This window comes from Stegostoma tigrinum, chromosome 12, assembly GCF_030684315.1.
Source record: "Stegostoma tigrinum isolate sSteTig4 chromosome 12, sSteTig4.hap1, whole genome shotgun sequence".
NCBI classification, from domain to species: domain Eukaryota; kingdom Metazoa; phylum Chordata; class Chondrichthyes; order Orectolobiformes; family Stegostomatidae; genus Stegostoma; species Stegostoma tigrinum.
The window spans coordinates 27,932,374-27,952,019 of NC_081365.1; the positions used below are offsets into that span (position 1 = coordinate 27,932,374).

At 40.5% G+C, this 19,646-nt stretch overlaps 2 protein-coding genes across 3 annotated transcripts in view; one reads left to right on the forward strand and one right to left on the reverse strand.

Annotated features, from left to right (window-relative positions):
• nit2 (nitrilase family, member 2) overlaps window positions 1-17,408 on the reverse strand; it is a 45,502-nt gene extending 28,094 nt beyond the window's left edge. For both annotated transcript variants that reach the window (XM_048540604.2, XM_048540603.2), the window contains exons 1-6: window positions 17,248-17,408; window positions 12,686-12,887; window positions 7,111-7,229; window positions 6,195-6,315; window positions 4,906-4,994; window positions 1,005-1,098 (exon numbers count right to left, since the gene is read on the reverse strand). In XM_048540604.2, the coding sequence (XP_048396561.1) occupies window positions 1,005-1,098; window positions 4,906-4,994; window positions 6,195-6,315; window positions 7,111-7,229; window positions 12,686-12,716 (454 nt within the window). In that variant the 5' untranslated portion in view covers window positions 12,717-12,887; window positions 17,248-17,408. The remainder of the gene's footprint in view (window positions 1-1,004; window positions 1,099-4,905; window positions 4,995-6,194; window positions 6,316-7,110; window positions 7,230-12,685; window positions 12,888-17,247) is intronic.
• Window positions 17,409-17,451: 43 nt separating this feature from the next.
• On the forward strand, window positions 17,452-18,424 carry LOC125456958 (histone H4). Its single transcript, XM_048540605.2, has one exon. The coding sequence runs from the start codon at window positions 17,561-17,563 to the stop codon at window positions 17,870-17,872; it is 312 nt and encodes a 103-aa protein (XP_048396562.1). The 5' UTR covers window positions 17,452-17,560; the 3' UTR covers window positions 17,873-18,424.
• The last annotated feature ends 1,222 nt before the right edge of the window (window positions 18,425-19,646 follow it).

Genomic DNA, 19,646 nt, shown 5'->3' on the forward strand with positions numbered 1-19,646 from the left:
GGACTTATACACTAAGTGGTAAAGTCCTCGGAAGTGTTGCTGAAAAAAGAGACCTTGGAGTGCAGGTTCATTGTTCCTTGCAAGTGGAGTCGTAGGTAGATAAGATAGTGAAGGAGGCATTTGTTTTGCTTGCCTTTGTTAGTCAGTGCATTGATTATAGGAGGTGGGAGGTTGCGGCTGTACAGGACATTGGTCAGGCAACGTTTGGAATACAGTGTTCAGTTCTGGTTTCCTGCTATAGGAAAGAAGTTGTGAAACTTGAAAGGGCTAACAAAGATTTACAAGGATGTTGCCAGAGCTGGAGGGATTGAGCTATAAAGGATAGTTTGAATAGGCTGGAGACATTTTCATTGGAGGCTGAGAGGTGACCTGACATAGAGGGATATAAAATCATGAGGGGCATGGATAGGGTAAATAGACAAGGTCTTTACCCAGGGTGGAGGAACCCAAAACACAGATTTAACACGAGAGGGAAAGATTTAAAAGGGAGTTAAGGGACAAATTTTCAATCAGAGGGTGGTGCGAGCTGGAGAAAGTGGTGGAGGCTGGTACGATTACAATATTTAAAAGGCATCTGGATGGGTATGTGAATGGAAAGGGTTCAGAGGAATATGGGCCAAATGCTGGCAAATAAGACTAGATTTATTTAGGATATCTGGTCCACATGGACAAGATGGACCGAACTGTCTGTTCCCTTGCTGTATATCTCTATAACTCTTGTGGCTAATAACTAGGTATCTACCTACGTCTATCAAAAAAATGCATAAACTCCGATTTGCTCAGCATCCTGTTTCTTTCCCGCTTTACAGGCCTACCTCTATTTCCAGCTAATAATCTAACTGAAAATCCTTACATGAAAAATAATAAATGTTAACTTGCATCATACACAAAGCAACTACAGTACAGTGGTACTGTTTCTCATTTAACAATAAAGAACTTAGGTATATAATAATGTCCAGCCATTGCACAGAATCACATGTTTAACAGGCTTGTGTTTTACTTACGCGTATCAAAGGTGGATAATGTGTTCCCAGGAGAAAGTGTCTTAGATTCCCGGAAACAGATTTTCCCGGGTACATCAATATCAAACAAGTGAATCTGGTAAAAATACAACATGTACAGTTAGTAATCTGCAGAAAAATTAGGAACAACTTTTAACAGTCAATGAACATGAAGTGTCCAAAGACACACCATCTGCTCTGCTTCACTTCAATGATGAGGAGTCACAAAACATTTGCTTTAGTTGTTTTTTCATTGTAATTCACTGCTTTTGAACGCAAAGCACTTATTGTGTAAGCATTGGCGAATCTCTGATAAAGTCTGTTTCCTTCAGAAAGGAAATGCTTTTTCAAGTGGTGATACATTGAAAAATGCAGACGTAGAAAGGGATCTGGGTGTGCCAGTATATCATTCAATACAAGTAGATAGGTAGGTGCAGAAAGCAATCAGAAAGGCAAATGGTATACTGGCCTTATTGCCAAATAATTAACGTTCAGAACGGGGATTTTTTACTGTAGTTATACAGGGCTTGGGTAAGGCCACACCAGGTTCATTGTGTGCAGTTTTGATCTCCCTACCTAAGAAATTGTATTTGCTTTGTAGGGAATGCAGCAGAGGTTTTCTAGGCTGATGCCTGGATGGGTGGACAGTCCTATAAGCAGTGATTAGTTCAACTGCATTTGCTGGAGTTTAGAGGATGACAGGGGATCAGATTGAAACGTAGAAAATTCAAACAAGGCTATTGTAAACGAGATGAAGGGAGGATGCTTTCCCTGGCTGCAGAATCTAGAACCGAGTGACACCATCTCAGAGAACAAGGCAGACCATTTTGGACTGGGAAGAGGAAGGACAAAGGATAGTGTGCCTGTGGAATTTTCTGCAATAGAAAGATTGTGGAGTTCAAGTCAATGAATATATTTAAGAAAGACTGATAAATATTTAATATTTTAAAGGCATCAAGGCCCATGGGACAAAGCAGGAATGCGACAGTGGTATAGAGGATCAGTCATAATTATGCTGTATTATTGAACATGCTGTAAGGGCTAAATGGCCTAATCCTGCTCCTGGTTTTTATGTTTAACACTGGCATTCCTGGGTTCAGATCATCTGAAAGCAAGATCCAAATTTTGGTCTTTGAATTTGTTTCCGCACAAGAGACAGTTAACTATGTAATCAAAGGCAAAGGCAGTCAGCAAGTACACAGATGTCGTTATTTTCACAATCCAAATGTTCAAATATTAACCAAATTTAAAAAAAACACATACTCTTTATGGGATGTAGGCATAACGTTTAATGCCCAGAGGCAGTTGGGAATCGACCACTCTGTTGTGGATCTGCAGTCATATGCAGGCTGGAACTGGTAAGGAAGGCAGTTACTTTCCCCAAAGGATACGAGTGAAAAAGTTGGGTTTCATGATAATTGACAATGGTTACATGGTCATTATTAGGTCAGGTTTTTACTGAATTCAAATGTAAGTGCTAGGACAGTCTGGATTGCCAATGCACTGAAACTACCATGATGTTACTGCCTCTCTATACAGTTGTGTGTTTGTATAGTAATGTAATAACATAAGCTTTCACTCCAACTTTTGCACTCAATCCTCCCACCAACTGCCTGACCATACGCAGTCTTTACTGAACTGCTTTTACATTAGATAGATCAAATCTCCATACTGACTGTGCCCAGGACTTTCAGACAATGTACAACTTCTATTGAATTAAACTTTCTTTTTTTACTTGCCAGATTTCTAACATACTCTTTTGCTTCCTAAAATAAATGTAATAATTTTGATCAAATGTAAATAGTAAAATAGTGCAATTTAAAAATGTTGAGCAAATTTAGCAAAGACAAAACTCAATAAATGCTTTGGACTGCTAGGAAGTAATCTATTGATGTGACTTTTACTTTTATTTTGAAGAAATGTTACAACAGTATGAAGCATTAAATAAATTTTACATTGAAGATGGTTGTTAGTTTGCTGTAGCCAGCAGTGAATGTCACAACATTGCATTTCATTCATTTTTGAAATACGGGTTTGGGTTTAGGTTCTGACTAAACACTAATCACTTAGACTTTGCTTAAAAAAAAATCCACAAAGCAAAGTTGTCTTTTTATATGTTGGAAGAAAGCAGGGACTGGACGGGTGAAGCGAGAGTGGGGAGAAAGAACTACCTACAAAAAAAAAGAATTTGGAGACTCAGTAAATACCAGTTATCGCTGGACGATGTTTAAAACTCAAAGTAAACAAGAAATGAACAAAGGATACAGAAGAGCTCAATGACAACCACAACTATTTACTTTGTTCAAGAGAATCATCCAAACAAATGAATGCTTGTACTCATTGTGATAAACTGCCAAGGTTGTTTCACCTGGCATCTGAATGTACCAATGCAAAATAATTCCAGTTGTTACACAAGAGTTTAAAGTTTTATTATGATACTGCTTGCCAACTCTGAGGCTGAGTTCATTTACCATCATGATAAATTCTGGAACTGAATTTGGTATATCAAGTAAATGCTAAGCTAGAATTATCATTGCTCTTATGCTGCTTTTTAATTTCTAGCCTCATGCTTTCATGGTTTTTTTCAATCTGTTCACCTACTGTATTGAGAAATGTTGGTACCGAGGTGATTGAACTTTTCTGGGGACTAAATAAATGTCCTTCTCAGTTCTGTTTCTAACAAGGGCATTTAGTACTGTTTGCCAAAAGGTTATGCTTATCGGTGCAGAGAATCAGGTCACACCATGACCTATGCATGATCTACTACTACTTTAAACAAAGTAGCACAGACTGTGTATCTGCCTACGATACAATTTCAAAGAGACAAGATGGCTAGTGCATGGTACAGATTAGTGCCTTGTTTTTTCTTTATTCATTCATGGGATGACAGCATTACTGGTCAGGCAGCATTTATTGTCCATCCCTAATTGCCTAGTGGGCAGTTAAGTGTCAGCCACATTGCTGTTGTTCTGGAGTCACATGTAGGCCAGACCAGGTAAAGATGGCAGTTTCCTTTGCTACAGGCAGCCCAAGTTCAGTTCCTGTTTCAGCTGAGGTAGACTTGGGTCTTTCCTTCTCATCCTGCCCCTGAAAGCGGAAAGTAATGGCAAAACGTCACTGACACAGGCTGCCAAGGAAAATGGTTCAGCATGAAGTATCAACGGTCAAGGAGCCATGCACCTTCTGTCAGATGGTGGCATGTTAGAGCAATTTGACAGTTTAGTGAATCAATGCTATCACTGCTTTTGGTGGTTTAGGAATTCCTGTAGACATGTGCTGTGCTAGGAATATTCTAATTCATTCAATTTTGGAAAAATAACAATAAACATAGCAATAATAACTGAGTGGCTTTCTTAATTTGCCTGTGGACTTGGTGGGACCACATTTCAAGACTGAACCACATATTGGGAATTATTCATGACAGAAAAATTACATTATTCAGAAGTTTGAATTTAATATTCTCTCACTAACCAACACAATGTCCAATTCGCTGCAGAATTAGGGACTGTGTAACTATTGTACGTCTGGGTCTGGTTTTTGAGTTAGAAACTTGTTGGTTTTCTGTGTGGCTGAAATTAATAGTTGTAAATATTTCTGTAACTATGATGAATTATTTTAAAACCGTTCGTTTTCAGCGAGAGACCACTTTGTTAAAAACAAAACAAAATATGATCTATCAGGCCATGTTTCTGTCTGGGATCTGACTTGTCTGGTAATAACATCAGTTGAGATCCTAGCAGCTCTTACTGTCTGATACCACGTTCAAACTAGCGGAAACTACTGTTCTATTTTGGGCATTCAGAGAGAAATGGGGCATTCCTCCTATCAGCTTAGGCTAAAGTATAAAATGTTCTTCTAACCCACTGCATGACTCAGAGACTGCTTCATAATAAAGAGTTTAAACCTTTCTGTATTTCAACAACATGGATCCATTTGGTGCAAACACTGTGCAGGTGTTGTAAAGCTTCCCAGCATCTTCCTCTGGAATGGAACCTGTAAAAGCACAAGCAACTATTAATACTCCAGCTACTGTAAGCAAAATATTATTTCAAATCCATCAAACAATTTCACAAATACAAAATTAACACCCTGCCTGACATCTTTTTTATTCTTAGTGCTTTATATTAAAACTGGTATCATTGGTTAAAGATGCGAATAATAGACAATGTGATTATATAAGGCACTGATATCTTCAAGATATCCCAAAGTACTTTATCCCCTAGCAAGGTGGCTGTTGTCATGTTAACAAGTATTTTACAGAGTGGGAAAAGGAAGAATGACATGACATTCTGGAGTCACGTGGTGATGCTGCACTCTGGGAGAACACTCCCTGCCCAATTTCAAATTGTGCTATACATTTTTGTATGTCTTCTTAAGCTGCCATGCTCAATTTAACAACAGAATTAAATGTCCCCCTCATGGCTGGGCTTGCAAATTCAGAGGTGGAGATGGACACACGAATCCCAGAGGATAAATGGTGGCAGGTGATCTGCAGGTGAGCAGCGCACTAAGTGGGCAGAAGAGTCCCAACCCAGAACGTCAGCTTTCCAGCTTCTCTGGTGCTGCCAAGCCTGCTGTCTTCCTCCAGCTCCACACTGTTACCAAAATACATGATATCCTTGTTTTGGAGGGAGGGGTGCAGAAAAAGAAGAAAACTGGCAATATTATGTGCTCAAACAGTGGACAACAGCTTCCCTCCAATACAATTGCCAATAGCTCGAGCAACATTACATAATCATCTAAAGAGAAATATTGGTATCTCTTGAATACTACACTTAAATATATCTGGAATCTAGACAAAGGTAACAGTATGATGTATAGTCTATGCGTACCTCACATACAGCGAGAGTGAAAACAGCTCTTCAGTATACATTTGTAGAACTACAATTTTCACTAGTGATGTGCCTCTGATTAGAATTTATTTGCAGACCATACATTGTTATTTCTCTTTCTGCACCCATTTTCAAATTTCACTGCAGAATTTTAATCTAATGCACCCAGTAACAGTCAGATTTACCTGCTCACTTGTACATTCAACTGCAGTTTAGATTCGAATTATACCTTGTGTTCTAATGCGTAAATTCCAGTCAGTAATTATTGAATAAGAAGTTTCTTTGAGAGATAGAAAACAGCACTAAACCCATTGGTTTCTTTCCATTGCATTAAATCTTCCAATTGATAAGCCATACTCACCTCCAATAAGGTGAATCCCATGTTCCTTTGCTACTTCAGACAACATTTGGGTTGACTCGCCTGGGATTTTTTCTGCATACTCTGGGAAATAATTTGTTCCATATGGAGAATTGTAACATTCCTGTGGTTCAAGATACATTAAGTCTTTAAAGCAGATATTCAGAAAAATAAAAACATCCAATAGTTGATACAAGCACTGCCTGAATATTGTTCAGGGTCACTGCAGAGCACTTCCCATAAATGAGGCCACATTCAGGTCTATACCACAATGGAACAGTGTGAACTGTGTTACAATGCACAAAAAGAAAGGCTCTATTTAGAAGTACCCTTTGAATTCTTTGATAGTATTATACATTTTAGACCCCAAAAGGTGTTTTCCATATGATTTTTTTCTTTCATTTTTCTCTAAGATAAGAAATGGCTGTTTGGCTCATTAAAGTCCATTTGTGACCCTAATTGTTTAATACAGCAGAGAATGGCACTCTCAATATCTATAGTGTTCTATCTCCACTGCATTGTCATGCAAGTCAAGAAGGTATTCAGTGCCTTAAACACAATCTATCCCGAAACTCTGTTCCAAAACTACTGTACACCATTCTAAATCCTTGCTGCCTTAGTACTGAAATAAACAAAAAACAGATGCCGCCAGAACCGGAGTTTTTCCACTAATTCCTGCTTTTGAGCATCTGCAATTATTTTGGGTTTTTTTTTGTTTTAGTAATAGCTGCTTTGTCAATGAATAAAATAAATAAGAACAAGCATTAGTTCTACATTGCCTCAAGCCTGTTATGTTTTTCAAGGCCATCTCAACTGAAGACGCTTTACTCTGAGGTTTTGATGGTAACTGGAAGAGTTAAATTGTGCAACCAGCAAGATATGTGGCTATTTTGATTTTATTGCTGCATGTTTTACTTACAGGGAGTGCTACAACCTTCGCCCCCTTCAATGCTGCTTCCTTCACCAATGTTCGGACTTTGCTGAGGTTACTGGCTTTCAGAGAGGACACTTTGAGTTGAATAAGTGCCAGACGGAATTCTAGGAATAAAACGCAGAACAGCAAACAGTCATTAATGAGTAACTCAGTCACTATCAGCCTGGTATTGATCTGCAGACTACAGAAGCGCACATCAGGTCCATTCACAGACAGACTTTTTGCACCTTTACGATCTGAAAATTCTGCCTCATTTTTAATGAGTCTACAGGTTGTTTCTGGCATGTCAAATTATATTTCTTTTTTAAACAAGGATTGGAGTATTACATCATTCGTTGTGCACTTATAGTTCTGCCAAAATGTGGAGTTCTTCCTTTAAGGGCATAAACTAGACACAGGCTCAAGTCCATAAGGGGTCAATTGTTGCTTGGCCTGTCACCTGTGGAAATGTTTAGTTTTGGGCAGCAGGTCACAAGAAGGCAACATATTAAAATTGCATCACATCTGTGCATGCTATTTACATTTATTTGACAAGTGAGTTTACTACAGTGCAGCTCACACTATTGGCAGATATAGCATTTAATATCAACAGTATTGTTGTTATATAAACGGCAGTAATACTAAAGTGTGCCTGTGCATTCCTTTCAAGTAGTAAAGCTTAACTGACATTAAGTAAGGTCATTCAAAGGTTAGTTACTCGTATTATAGCTTGAAATCTTCACTCCTGCCATCAACCAACACATCAGTCCACAATTTATAATGTTTTAAAGATTTTCATCCTTGCAGTTAAATCACTCCAAGCTTCTCCTTTTCCTATTTCCGTGACCTTCCCTGGCCTACAACTATCCGAGAGCTCTGCGATCCTCCAATCTGGCCATTCATGAACTTTAACCTACCACTGGTCACCTATTGCCAATTATCTGGGCCCTAGTTTTTGGAATGCCCTCACTGAAAGTTCGATTCTTCCTCCTTCTGAAGCTTCGCTTTTTGACCAAGCTTTTAGTTATCTGTTCTGAAACCTCCTCCTTTGGTTCGGTGCCATATTTTTTAATCCAATACAGCTTTGTGAAGGGTCATAGTAAATTTTACAACTTTACTATATACATTATTTCATGATGCTAGCTGATTGGGCAAGTCAGATCCCAGAGCTGAAATGTGACTTGATAAACCAGAAATTCTCCTTTTCTTTCAGTTTACTGTGAAGCTCAGTCATCCAACTAATTAACAAGAGGCTGTCAATGGATTTTCAACAAAAGAGCACAAAAGTTTATTACATGAAATTAAAGGCAAACTATTTTACACCAGACAAGAACTATTAGAATTATCTTATCACAGACATCAGCAAGAAAGATGCATCCCTTTATCTCAACAACATGCTTACAGATATTAAAACCTCAGTGAGGGGTTGCTCTGACCTCCAAGCTAAAGTTCCATACTTAGCTGGCACAGTTTTGATGGTCTCTCCCAGATAAAACAATGGCTAACTGAATTTATTTTTACTTAACATTGTTTCCATAAGCATAATGTCCTCTAGCCTTGTAGATGGTTTCCTCTCTTACAGCCCAACAGCCATCTGCAGCTTTCTTCATCTTTATGTCTAGGCATTATAGACCCTCTCTCCAGCCCCAAGTGCTTGTATACTGCCAGTAACTGCACCTCCGCTCTCTCTCGCACACACACACCCTCCCTCTCTCTTCCGGATTTACCGCACCCACAGTTCTTTTGGTTGTTAATTATCTCCCCAGGTAGCTTGTGTTTATTGAACCAAAAACATCATTTCTCGTCAATGCTGCTTTGACCTCAAAATTCAGAATGACTTTTTAAATGGTGAATTTTCAAAACTCTGAAAATTCATTTTGCATGAACTTCCAAACCTAATTATAACATATTATGCACCTTCATAATAATTGCAAAGAACTCCCTTTGTTTCATACCTTGGCTTAGCAGTTCATATTAGATAAGAAAAACATTGAAGTATATAGGAAAGACAGTTTAAATGTACATTTAAAGGCATGTTATTTACAGAATCAAGATAAATAAATACACAAGAAGATTCACTGACCTGGCATAACCGGCCCAAAAAATGACACCAAACTTATAATGGGGATATTAGAAAGGGAGACTAAACACTTAGATAAGCAGATAATAAAATGTGAGGCTGGATGAACACAGCAGGCCAAGCAGCATCTCAGGATGCTGCTTGGCCTGCTGTGTTCATCCAGCCTCACATTTTATTATCTTGGAATCTCCAGCATCTGCAGTTCCCATTATCTCTGATACTTAGATAAGCAAACAAGTTTGAAAGGAAGGTCTTACAGAAAGAAAAAGAGATAGAGGTCGAGGCTGAAAGGAATCCCAGACTTTAGGGCCTAGGCACCTGAAGGCAATGCTTGTGTACCTGGCCAATGTGTGTCAGAAGGTCCAGCTGCAGTGAAGGAAGTGGTCTGGTCTGATTGCTTGCCTGTTTTCAGTAGTTACAGATGTTCCATTACAATACCATGTGGTGCAGCATGCAGTAAAGAAGGCAAATGGAATGCTGGTCTTCAGTTCAAGTACAGGAGCAGAGATGTGTTGTTGCAGAAATACAGGGCCTTAGTGAGGCCACATCTAGAATATTGTGTGGAGTTTTGGTCTCCTTTTTTGAGGAAGCATGCTCTTGATCTCGAGGGAGTGCAGTGAAGGTTTGCCAGGGTGATTCCAGGGACAGTGGGACTAACATATGAAGAGAGATTGACTAGGTTAGGATTGTTTTTGCTGGAGTTCAGTCAAATGAGGGCTCAACACATAGACGTATAAAATTCTAATAGAACTGGACAGGGTAGATACAGGGAGATGTTCCCGATAGTGAGTGTGTCCAGAACCAGGGGTCACAGTCTGAGGATTCGGGTTAGACCATTTAGGTCGGAGATAAGGAGACATTTCTTCACCTGAAGGGTGATGAGCCTGTGAAGTCATTACTATAGGAAACAGTTGCTGTGAAAACATTGAATGTATTCTTGAGGTGGCTAGATATAGCACTTGGGTTGAATGGGATCAAAGGTTATGGGGAGAAAGCAGGGTGAGGCTAGTGAATTGGACGATCGACTGTGATCATGATGAATGGCCCTCTCCTGCCCCTAACTTCTATGTTTTCTCTTCTTTGTGGTATCCTCCAGTATGTCTCAGCTTTCCAGGACTGTTGGTGCTAGAGTGATTGGATTGTATCATTATCCTTGGGAATATGGCTTCAATTGGGATTTGTTAAGTTTCCTATTATAGTTTTTATCTATGCTCCGGTTTATCAGTTATGCCCCAAGAAAGCAGCACTAACTCCTATTTACAACTGATAAAGTCCTATGATTGGCTGGTGACTGGGTGAAAGAAGCCAGGGAAGATACAGGAGAGCAATACTGGAGATATGCAGAGTTTTCAGCAAGTAGTTTGGCTAGAGGAGAGGTGTAGTGAGGCTACGAGTTGATAATTTTTAACTGGAGATGTTCTAATACCAGTCTGAGCTTAGATCAGCAGCACAGGGATACCAGGTGAATGAGAATGTGGGCAAGAGTTTTTGATGAGCTTAAATTTGAGGAAGTTTGAAGGTTGGAAATGAGCTGAGAGTGCATTGGAATATTCAAGACTATAGGTTAAAAAAAAAGGCATGATTGAAGCTTTAAATGGAAGCTGGGGTGACGTAAAAACAGTGATGAAAGACATTACGGAGGTGGAGGCAGGCATATCTTGTGCTGCACTTTCTAAAGGTTCAAGCAAACTTCTGTGGATGCTGGAAGACCTTTCACGATAATTTGCCTGAAAAGTTAATCCTGTTCATTTCTCCACAAATACTGCTTGGTCTGCTGAATATTTCCAGCATTTTTGGTTTAAGTTACATGTTTTGGGAAGATTAGCTTAATGTCAAGTACTTAAAGGTCATGAGGAGATGGATGGGGACATGATAAAGAAGCCAGGGATCGGAGCCGGGGGTGGGGGGTGGGGGGGGGGGGGGTGGTGTTGAGTAAGTCCTTGGCAGATGTCAGAGGGAATGGTACAGAGAATGGGATGGAAAACCATCGCTGTGGATGGTCTTGATGTGATGCTGGAATTAAATGAGAACAACCTACTGAGCTGAATTCTATGGGAGAAGGATTAGTGAAGGATGGCACGGTCAACTCTGCTAATTTCTGCAGAGAGCCCAGTGAGATTGAAAAGGGCTTCTGCAACTTGGTCACAGAAGATGTGAATGATTTTGAATCAGGCTAAATCCACACGTTGATGGGGGTGGAAGCCTGATTGCATATTCAAACACAGAGTTCGGAGAAATACAGGAACAAATTTGAAAAATGGCAACAGGTTGAAGAATGGAGATTGGAAATGGGGCAAGGTGGTGATAGTGTCCATTCTGAATGAGAGTTGGGGGTGGAGGGTCCCTTGATACGAGGGGGCATTTACAATGTCATGGGAGCATGAGAGTCAGGAGTGGTAGCTGCATGGTCAACATTTGGAGTTAAAAGAGAATGATGTTGGTCTTGTAAATTCATTAAGGCCAGAGAGGGCGTGAGGGGAAATAGGAGAGAAGCTAAACAGAAATTCAGAGTTAGGTACATGGGGGTTTGAGTGTACACTGGGGGGAAAAGTGCGGCACAGCTGTTAGTTGAACAAAAAGTTTCAAACTTTGTGACAAAGAAACCCACTTGTACCCTTACACATGTAGTGCAGGGGAATGGTTGCAGGTGCAAATAGATGGGAGAGCTTGTGAACATATCCACCATACAAATAAAGAATTGCAGATGCTGGAAATCTGAAATGAAGACAGAAAATGCTGGAGAAACTAAGCAGGTCTGAAGGCATCTGTGGAGCAAAAACAGTGTTAATATTTCGAGTCCAGTGACAATTTGTTAGCTAAATTACCAAGCATGGTGCTGTAATCAAGCAGTGGAGTAAATTAGGATGTACTGTATCTGCTATATTAACTGCGGGAAAAAATACATGCATTCAAATTCTCACTTCAACAAATTTCTCAATGGCAAAATTGAATTCAAGGTTAACCTTCTTGGTAACGAGGTATCAGAAGAATAACTTCTAGAACTTTTTAGACAAGATACTGCCAAAGCCAAAACCATTTCTACGATGCTACAGTTCTGGAGGGCGCAGAAACCCACTGAAAAGAACAGTTTTCCTTAAACAGATTCACTGAAGCACATTATTTGCCACAAAACAAATCATTTTTGAGAAATGCTCAGTGCAACATGGCGTTTTCTAAAGTGCGACGGAATTTACAGTAAACTATAAAATTAATCCCGCAAATAAACAGACAAGATTCTTTTAAAAAGCGAAAGGACGGACGAACTCGGTTTAACGTCACAATTGGCAATTAACGACTTCGCAAATACACTTGCGGAGACCTTGAAATCAAATGATTAGACAGATTTGAAACCTGTATCTGATTGACAGTAGCCAGGTCCCTCATACAACGACAACAAGTTTGTGGAACGGATTTGGAAGTTGCAAAACAAAAGTAGCGAGCAACAACATTAACATTAACAATAACAATAACATTAATGTCTCTCGCCCTGTAATAACTTACTTGTTGCCGCACCTGACATGTTCTCAGTCATCGAGAAGCCCTCAACAGTGGAACGACTGGGGTGAAACTTCTGCTTTTTCAACTCCACTCAGTGGGCTACGTCGCTTTGCAGCGGACGGGGAGATGCTCGGGAATTGTAGTATTTCACTCTGTCTGAAGTGGACTACAGCGGTTGCTCCACACGGCGAGCAGGCGTGAAAACCTGGAACAGGGTTAACTAGTCAAATCAATTTTCCACGCGGAACTGAGATAATGGGAACTGCCCAGTATGACCTGAAGCTCATAACCAATACAATAGGGAAAAAGATAATGAAATGTGAGGCTGGATGAACACAGCAGGCCCAGCAGCATCTCAGAAGCACAAAAGCTGACGTTTCGGGCCTAGACCCTTCATCAGAGAGGGGGATGGGGTGAGGGTTCTGGAATAAATAGGGAGAGAGGGGGAGGCGGACCGAAGATGGAGAGAAAAGAAGATAGGTGAGTATAGATGGGGAGGTAGGGAGGGGATAGGTCAGTCCACAGAAGACGGACAGGTCAAGGAGGTGGGATGAGGTTAGTAGGTAGGAGATGGAGGTGCAGCCCAATGGTATCAATGTGGACTTCACCAGCTTCAAAATCTCCCCTTCCCCCCACCGCATCCCAAAACCAGCCCAGTTCGTCCCCTCCCCCCACTGCACCACACAACCAGCCCAGCTCTTCCCCTCCATCCACTGCATCCCAAAACCAGTCCAGCCTGTCTCTGCCTCCCTAACCTGTTCTTCCTCTCACCCATCCCTTCCTCCCACCCCAAGCCGCACCTCCATCTCCTACCTACTTACCTCATCCCACCTCCTTGACCTGTCTGTCTTCCCTGGACTGACCTATCCCCTCCCTACCTCCCCACCTATACTCTCCTCTCCACCTATCTTCTTTTCTCTCCACCTTCGGTCTGCCTCTCCCTCTCTCCCTATTTATTCCAGAACCCTCATCCCATCCCCCTCTCTGATGAAGGGTCTAGGCCCGAAACGTCAGCTTTTGTGCTCCTGAGATGCTGCTGGGCCTGCTGTGTTCATCCAGCCTCACACTTTATTATCTATTGAAGACTTTATTTGGTATTGGCCATTTAAGGGTTTCTTCCTACTTTCACATTGTACCAAAATAGAGATTGCTGTTCCCCAGTTCCATGGAAGGATCACTCCACCTGAAATGTTAACTCTGATTTCTCTCCACAGATGCTGCCAAACCTGCTGAGCTTTTCCAGAAATCTCTATTTTTGTTTCTGATTTACAGCATCCACAGTTCTTTCATTTATTTTATTCATTATTGTATCCACAGTGGGGAAGGCCCAAGTCACCAGGGTCGCCTTATATTTAGCTGCTTTGCTTTTCAAAATGTTATTGAGCAAGTAGGGTTCTCTCCTGGACCCTTTGCCACATGGCCTTTTGAACCCAGGCCCTCAACCCCTTGATGAGATTCCCAATGGACCCAAGATCCTGAGCACTGAGCTACTGCTCCCCCAAGGTGACGTGAGGACTACTGAGCTACCATCTATCTGATTGGCCAAAGATGGGAATTTTCTGAATCTTTAAGCTGGGTGGAATAGCGCAAATTCTGCTCTTGTGGTCAGGGTTCGTGTCGCACCATGGAAAGCATGCCGAATACCAAACAGAACCCTCACCCCATCCCCCATTCTTCACCTGAATGTGGTAATTCAAGAGAAGTAGTGTTTCACAACAATTGGTGCTGGAATATTATTGTTGATGATTTACGTAAACAATTTCAAAAATTGCAGAGAACACCAAATTGGGGCCTGTAGTTGATATAGAAATATCAAAACAAAGTAAACATTAATAAACTTGCATAACAGTAAGATAATTTGGTGAATGGATTTCAACTCCCAACATTTCTTGTTTCCCTAAGATTTAAAAGCTATCAATATTAGTCCTGAACATATTCAGCAACTGAGCATCCACAACTCTCTGAGGTAGATAATTCCAAAGATGTACAACCCTCTGAGTGAAGAAGTTTCTTAGCATCTCTGTCCTAAATTGGCTACCCTTTATTCTGCGATTGTGTCCTGGTTCCAGACTCAGCAGGTAGTGGACACATCCTATCTATATCTACCCTATCACACTCTGTAAGAAATGTTTATGTTTTGATTAACCACCTCTCATTCTTTGAAATTCTGGAGAACAATAACCTATTCTCCTTAATCTTACCTCATAAAACAATCCTGTCCTCTTGGAATTTGTCTGGTGAACATGCATTACACTCTGTCTATGGAAAATATTTTCTTTCTTAGATTAGAAGACCAAAACTCTACAGAATTCACTAAGACATTGCACCAAGACCTGATACATTACAGCGAGATATCTTTCTGAAGTGTAGTAACAAATTCAACAGCTGTCTTCTCACTCTCTAAGGAGACAGCAGTCTATGGTCCTCTGGGACTATGGCACCTTTTACGTTACTTCTTCACCTGAATCACACTGTGATTAACATCAACACACCATCTACTCTCCTTATTGACTGTTGCATCTATGTGCTTGCTTTTATTGTCTCATGAACAAGAACACCCAAAGTCCTTTTGGACAACAACACTTAACTATTTCCAATAATTTAGCAAAAGCTCCGTATTTCTATTTTACCCATCAAAATGATAACTTTGCATTTCTTTACTCCATTTTCCATCTTCCAAATTCTTGCTTATTCACATGGCCCATTTTTTCCCTTGCATTGTACTCATAACTCACAATCATACCTAGTTATTTACCAATGACAAATTTGGAAATATTGCAAATCCCCACATTTATTTAGCTGGTCACAAATGACAGCCTAGCTCTGATCCTTACGGTAACCCCACTGATTACAGCCAGCTTTCCTAAGAACAATGCACATATCCCTACTCTTTGTTTTTTACATTGAAGTATACTACCTGAAATTGCACATGCTCTAATTACAAAGTTCCTGTGTAGGAACTTATCAAAAGTCTTCTGATAATTGAATATATTACACTCTGGATCTTTATTTATGTTACAAGTGACATCTGCAAAAAAAAGCTTGGTAAACATGATTTGCCTTTCGTAGCATAGGCATAAGTGGTTGTCGTTCCGGTTGGCAGGGCGTAAATAGTGGTATGCCCAGAGATCGGTGATGGGATCTCAATATGTTTACAACTTTTATAAAGGAATGAGATGAAGATGTGGAAAGTATGGTTGCCAAATCTGCTAATGACACAAAGATAAGTAGGAAAGCAAATTGTGAAGAGGACGCAAGGAGATTATGAAAAGGTAGAGGTAGCTTAGATGAGTAAACAAATTGGCAATGGAGTATAATATAGAAAAGTGTGAAGTTATCCATATTGGCACTAAGAATTTTAAAAAGCATATATGTAATTGGTGAGAGATTTCAGAACTTTAAGATACAGCGATATCTGGGTGTCCTCATGCAAAAAGAAACACAAAAGTTAAGTCTCCAGGTACAGCAAGCAATAGGAAAGCTAATAGAATGTTGTTATTTTTTGAGAGGGGAATTTAATAGAAAAATAGGAACAAAAACAGAAATTGTTAGAAAAGCTTAGCAGGTCTGACAGCATCTGTGGACAGAAATCAGACTTAACACTTTGGGTCGATTGACCCTTCCTGTCATGCACTGATGAAACCTCATCTGGAGTACTGTACTATCGGTCACCGTATGTAAGGAAAGATGTAAATACATAGGATGCAGTTCAGAGAAGGTTTATTCAACTAATACCTGGCATAGATATATTATCTCATGAGGAAGGGTTGAACAGGTTTGATTCCACTTAAGTTTAGAAGAATAAGAGATGGTTTGATGGTAACAAATTCTGACAGGTTTTAACAGATTAATATGAAGCCATGTGTTATAGAAGACCTAGGGATTACTGTTCAAAACTCACGGATTGCAAATTTAAAAAGAGTTGGCGATTGTTTTTCTCTGAAATTATTATTAGTTTTTGGAACTTTCTTCCTGAAAAGATAGTAGAAATGAGGTCCTTGACTATTTTTAAGTTAGAGGTAAATAGACTTTGTTACCATAGTTTGAAAGGTTATCAGGTTAGGCTGGAATATGGATTTGGTTACAATCAGGAGGCTGGGTGCCTGAATGGCCTATTCCTGATTCAGATGTTTGTAAAACGTTGATTCGGCGCTGTTTTACCGTCCTTTTCTAAGTGTCCAGTTATCACATCCTTTATAATAGATTGTAACATTTTCTCTACAACTATTATATCACGCAGTGTAGGAGAACCCCATTGCAGGGCATCGCTGTACTACTTATTTGAAATAGCTCCTCAATCAGTCCCACATTTCTAAATTTTTCCCTTTCTAGCCAGTGTTTGTCCAATTTCCTCCTGCAAGTAACTGAATCTATTGCCACCGACATTTTACACATTGCACTCCCGATTCATCCCGTATAACAATATGCCTTCAAGCGTTCTGATTTACACTTCCGACGCTTTTCTGAATTATCTTGAACCTGACCTATGGATACCCGAATGTTTCATCTACCGGATGCAGTTACCTATCTTCGCTTTTAAAAAAAATCACTCAAAAATAACCAACCTGGACCAGACTAGGCAATGTATAAATCTCGCTTCTACAAAGTTTCCTTGTTTTTGATGACAATCCTGTATTTGTACGGTAGAAAACAAACTGGAAGGAAATTAGAAGCGAATCAATCAACTAACTATTTCCGGACAGGGCTAGAAATTGAAACAATCAAGGGGCGGGAGCATAGTCATGCGGTGACGTCACTGCGAGTATTACACCCAGGTCCGCTTCAGCTCAAGATCTCTTCCCGGAGAAAGGACGTGCGTCTCAGTCTGCGGCTGTTGTTGTCGTTGGCTGGTTGGCAGAGAGTGTTTCTTTTTGCAGCATGTCGGGACGTGGTAAAGGCGGCAAGGGGCTGGGGAAAGGAGGCGCGAAGCGTCACCGCAAAGTGCTCCGAGATAACATCCAGGGGATCACCAAGCCTGCCATCCGCAGGCTGGCTCGCCGAGGCGGAGTGAAGAGAATTTCCGGCCTTATCTACGAGGAGACCCGAGGTGTCCTGAAAGTTTTCCTGGAGAATGTGATCCGAGACGCGGTCACTTACACCGAGCACGCCAAGAGGAAGACGGTGACCGCCATGGATGTGGTGTACGCCTTGAAGAGACAAGGCCGCACTCTGTATGGTTTCGGTGGTTAAAAGGTTGTTCCAGCCCTCATTCAAGACGGACTTTGAGATAGTGTTTTTGTCTTTTTTAAACTCCATTGGTAGAAGTGTTAGCTTCAGTAGTTTGCTTGTGCTTCGGCGATTTTGGGGTCCGTTTTGTTGGGGGTGAAGAAGAGATGTTAAGAGATCGTGGCGCTCTTTTGCTTCTGATTGGCTGGCTCGTAGTTTGAAAGTGGCCCAATAGGAATGGGCGACATCTGCTATTCTTCCTTTGCATATCGGCGTTGATAAATAAAGTCGATCCACACAATATCTGTCACTTACAGCAGCTCATCCTCATTGTTTGACTGACTTAGCCAAACCCCCTCCGCCCCAGCGTCTGGACTCGTCTCTTCTACAATCATGATTTGATTCGTTTGTTACAGCGACTTCTTTTGGTGATGAGTGCTGTGCTTTTCGTCTTAAGTCTTTTTGTGCATGCAGTGTAACTTTTTTCTTTTTTTCTCTTAATTTCAATGACTATTCGTTTGACTTGAATCTGGTGCTGTTTTATTGCAATAAAAGATGAGCTCATTTTTCCAAGTATTTCTGCCTGAAGTAGTTCTTCTCGTCGGCTTGGTCATGACCCGATCCCGATCCGTTTCGAATCAAATTAAGAATGAATCTCCCTCTGAGCGTCACTGGACCCGTCACGTTAATAACTACTTTGTCTCAATAGATGTTGCCAGACCTGAGTTTTTCCAGCGTCTCTTTGTATCGATTCAAAGGGTAGGGATTTCTTTATTTCAAGGATACCTTTTTTCTTTGCCTTGTTGCTTTCATCATTTTCTATCGAAGAAAATCTTTTTAAATCCAGTGGCCTTGCTGTGTATTTATTTTTGAAGTTGAACCAATTGAAACAATTCCAACCAGTTACAGCAATTTAAGTATGAGGCCATTTAGTTCTAAACTAGATTTTGCTGTTATTTCTCTGTCGATTCCCAACAGCACCAAGTCTTTTATGCTGGGTTGTAACTTTGCTGTAAACTGGCTAACATTTGAAGGCTGATTTGAGTAGAGGTCTTGTTTAAAAGCAACTTAGTTTTGGTTTCTGAAACAATTGAATTCATTTTAAAAACTGCAACTGTTCAATCAGCAGTTGATAGTCCAATTAACTTAGTAAACTATTACTGTCGTAGGCATCACTTAATTTCCATTTTGTCATAATCCACTATCTCCAGTTTAATATTTGAAGCAGGAGTACTCTGCAGTTCAGAGGAAGAGTCACTGGACCTGAAACGCTAACTGATTTTTCTTCAGATGCTGCTAGACCCGCTGAGTTTCTCCAACTTTTTTGCTCTCTCTTCTCTTCCTCCTCTCCCCCCCCCCCCCCCCCACCATGATTTACAACATCTGCAGTTCTTTTTAAAGTATTTAGCTGTTTGTGGAATGTGAGAAGGAATGGTGTGATGACAGCAACTAATATATCAAGGTAAGGAAGCCTGTTGATCTGTCTATTGCCATCATCCAGCTTCAGAAAATGTATCCTATTGAACATTTTTTTCTTGTTGCCAGAGGTTGTGACTACAATATGTAAGTTAACAGGATCTGTTGACATAAAATGTCTAATTTGCTGTATCTCCTAGGCTATTAGAAAGTTCTTTCAGACATAATGGGAACTGCAGATGCTGGAGAATCCAAGATAATAAAGTGTGAAGCTGGATGAACACAGCAGGCCCAGCAGCATCTCAGGATCACTTCATCTCTGATGGGTCTAGGCCCGAAACGTCAGCTTTTGTGCTCCTGAGATGCTACTTGGCCTGCTGTT

Bases quoted from the DNA above. Each gene is read 5' to 3' on its own strand.
- LOC125456958 (XM_048540605.2), top strand. From the start codon at position 17,561: ATGTCGGGACGTGGTAAAGGCGGCAAGGGGCTGGGGAAAGGAGGCGCG.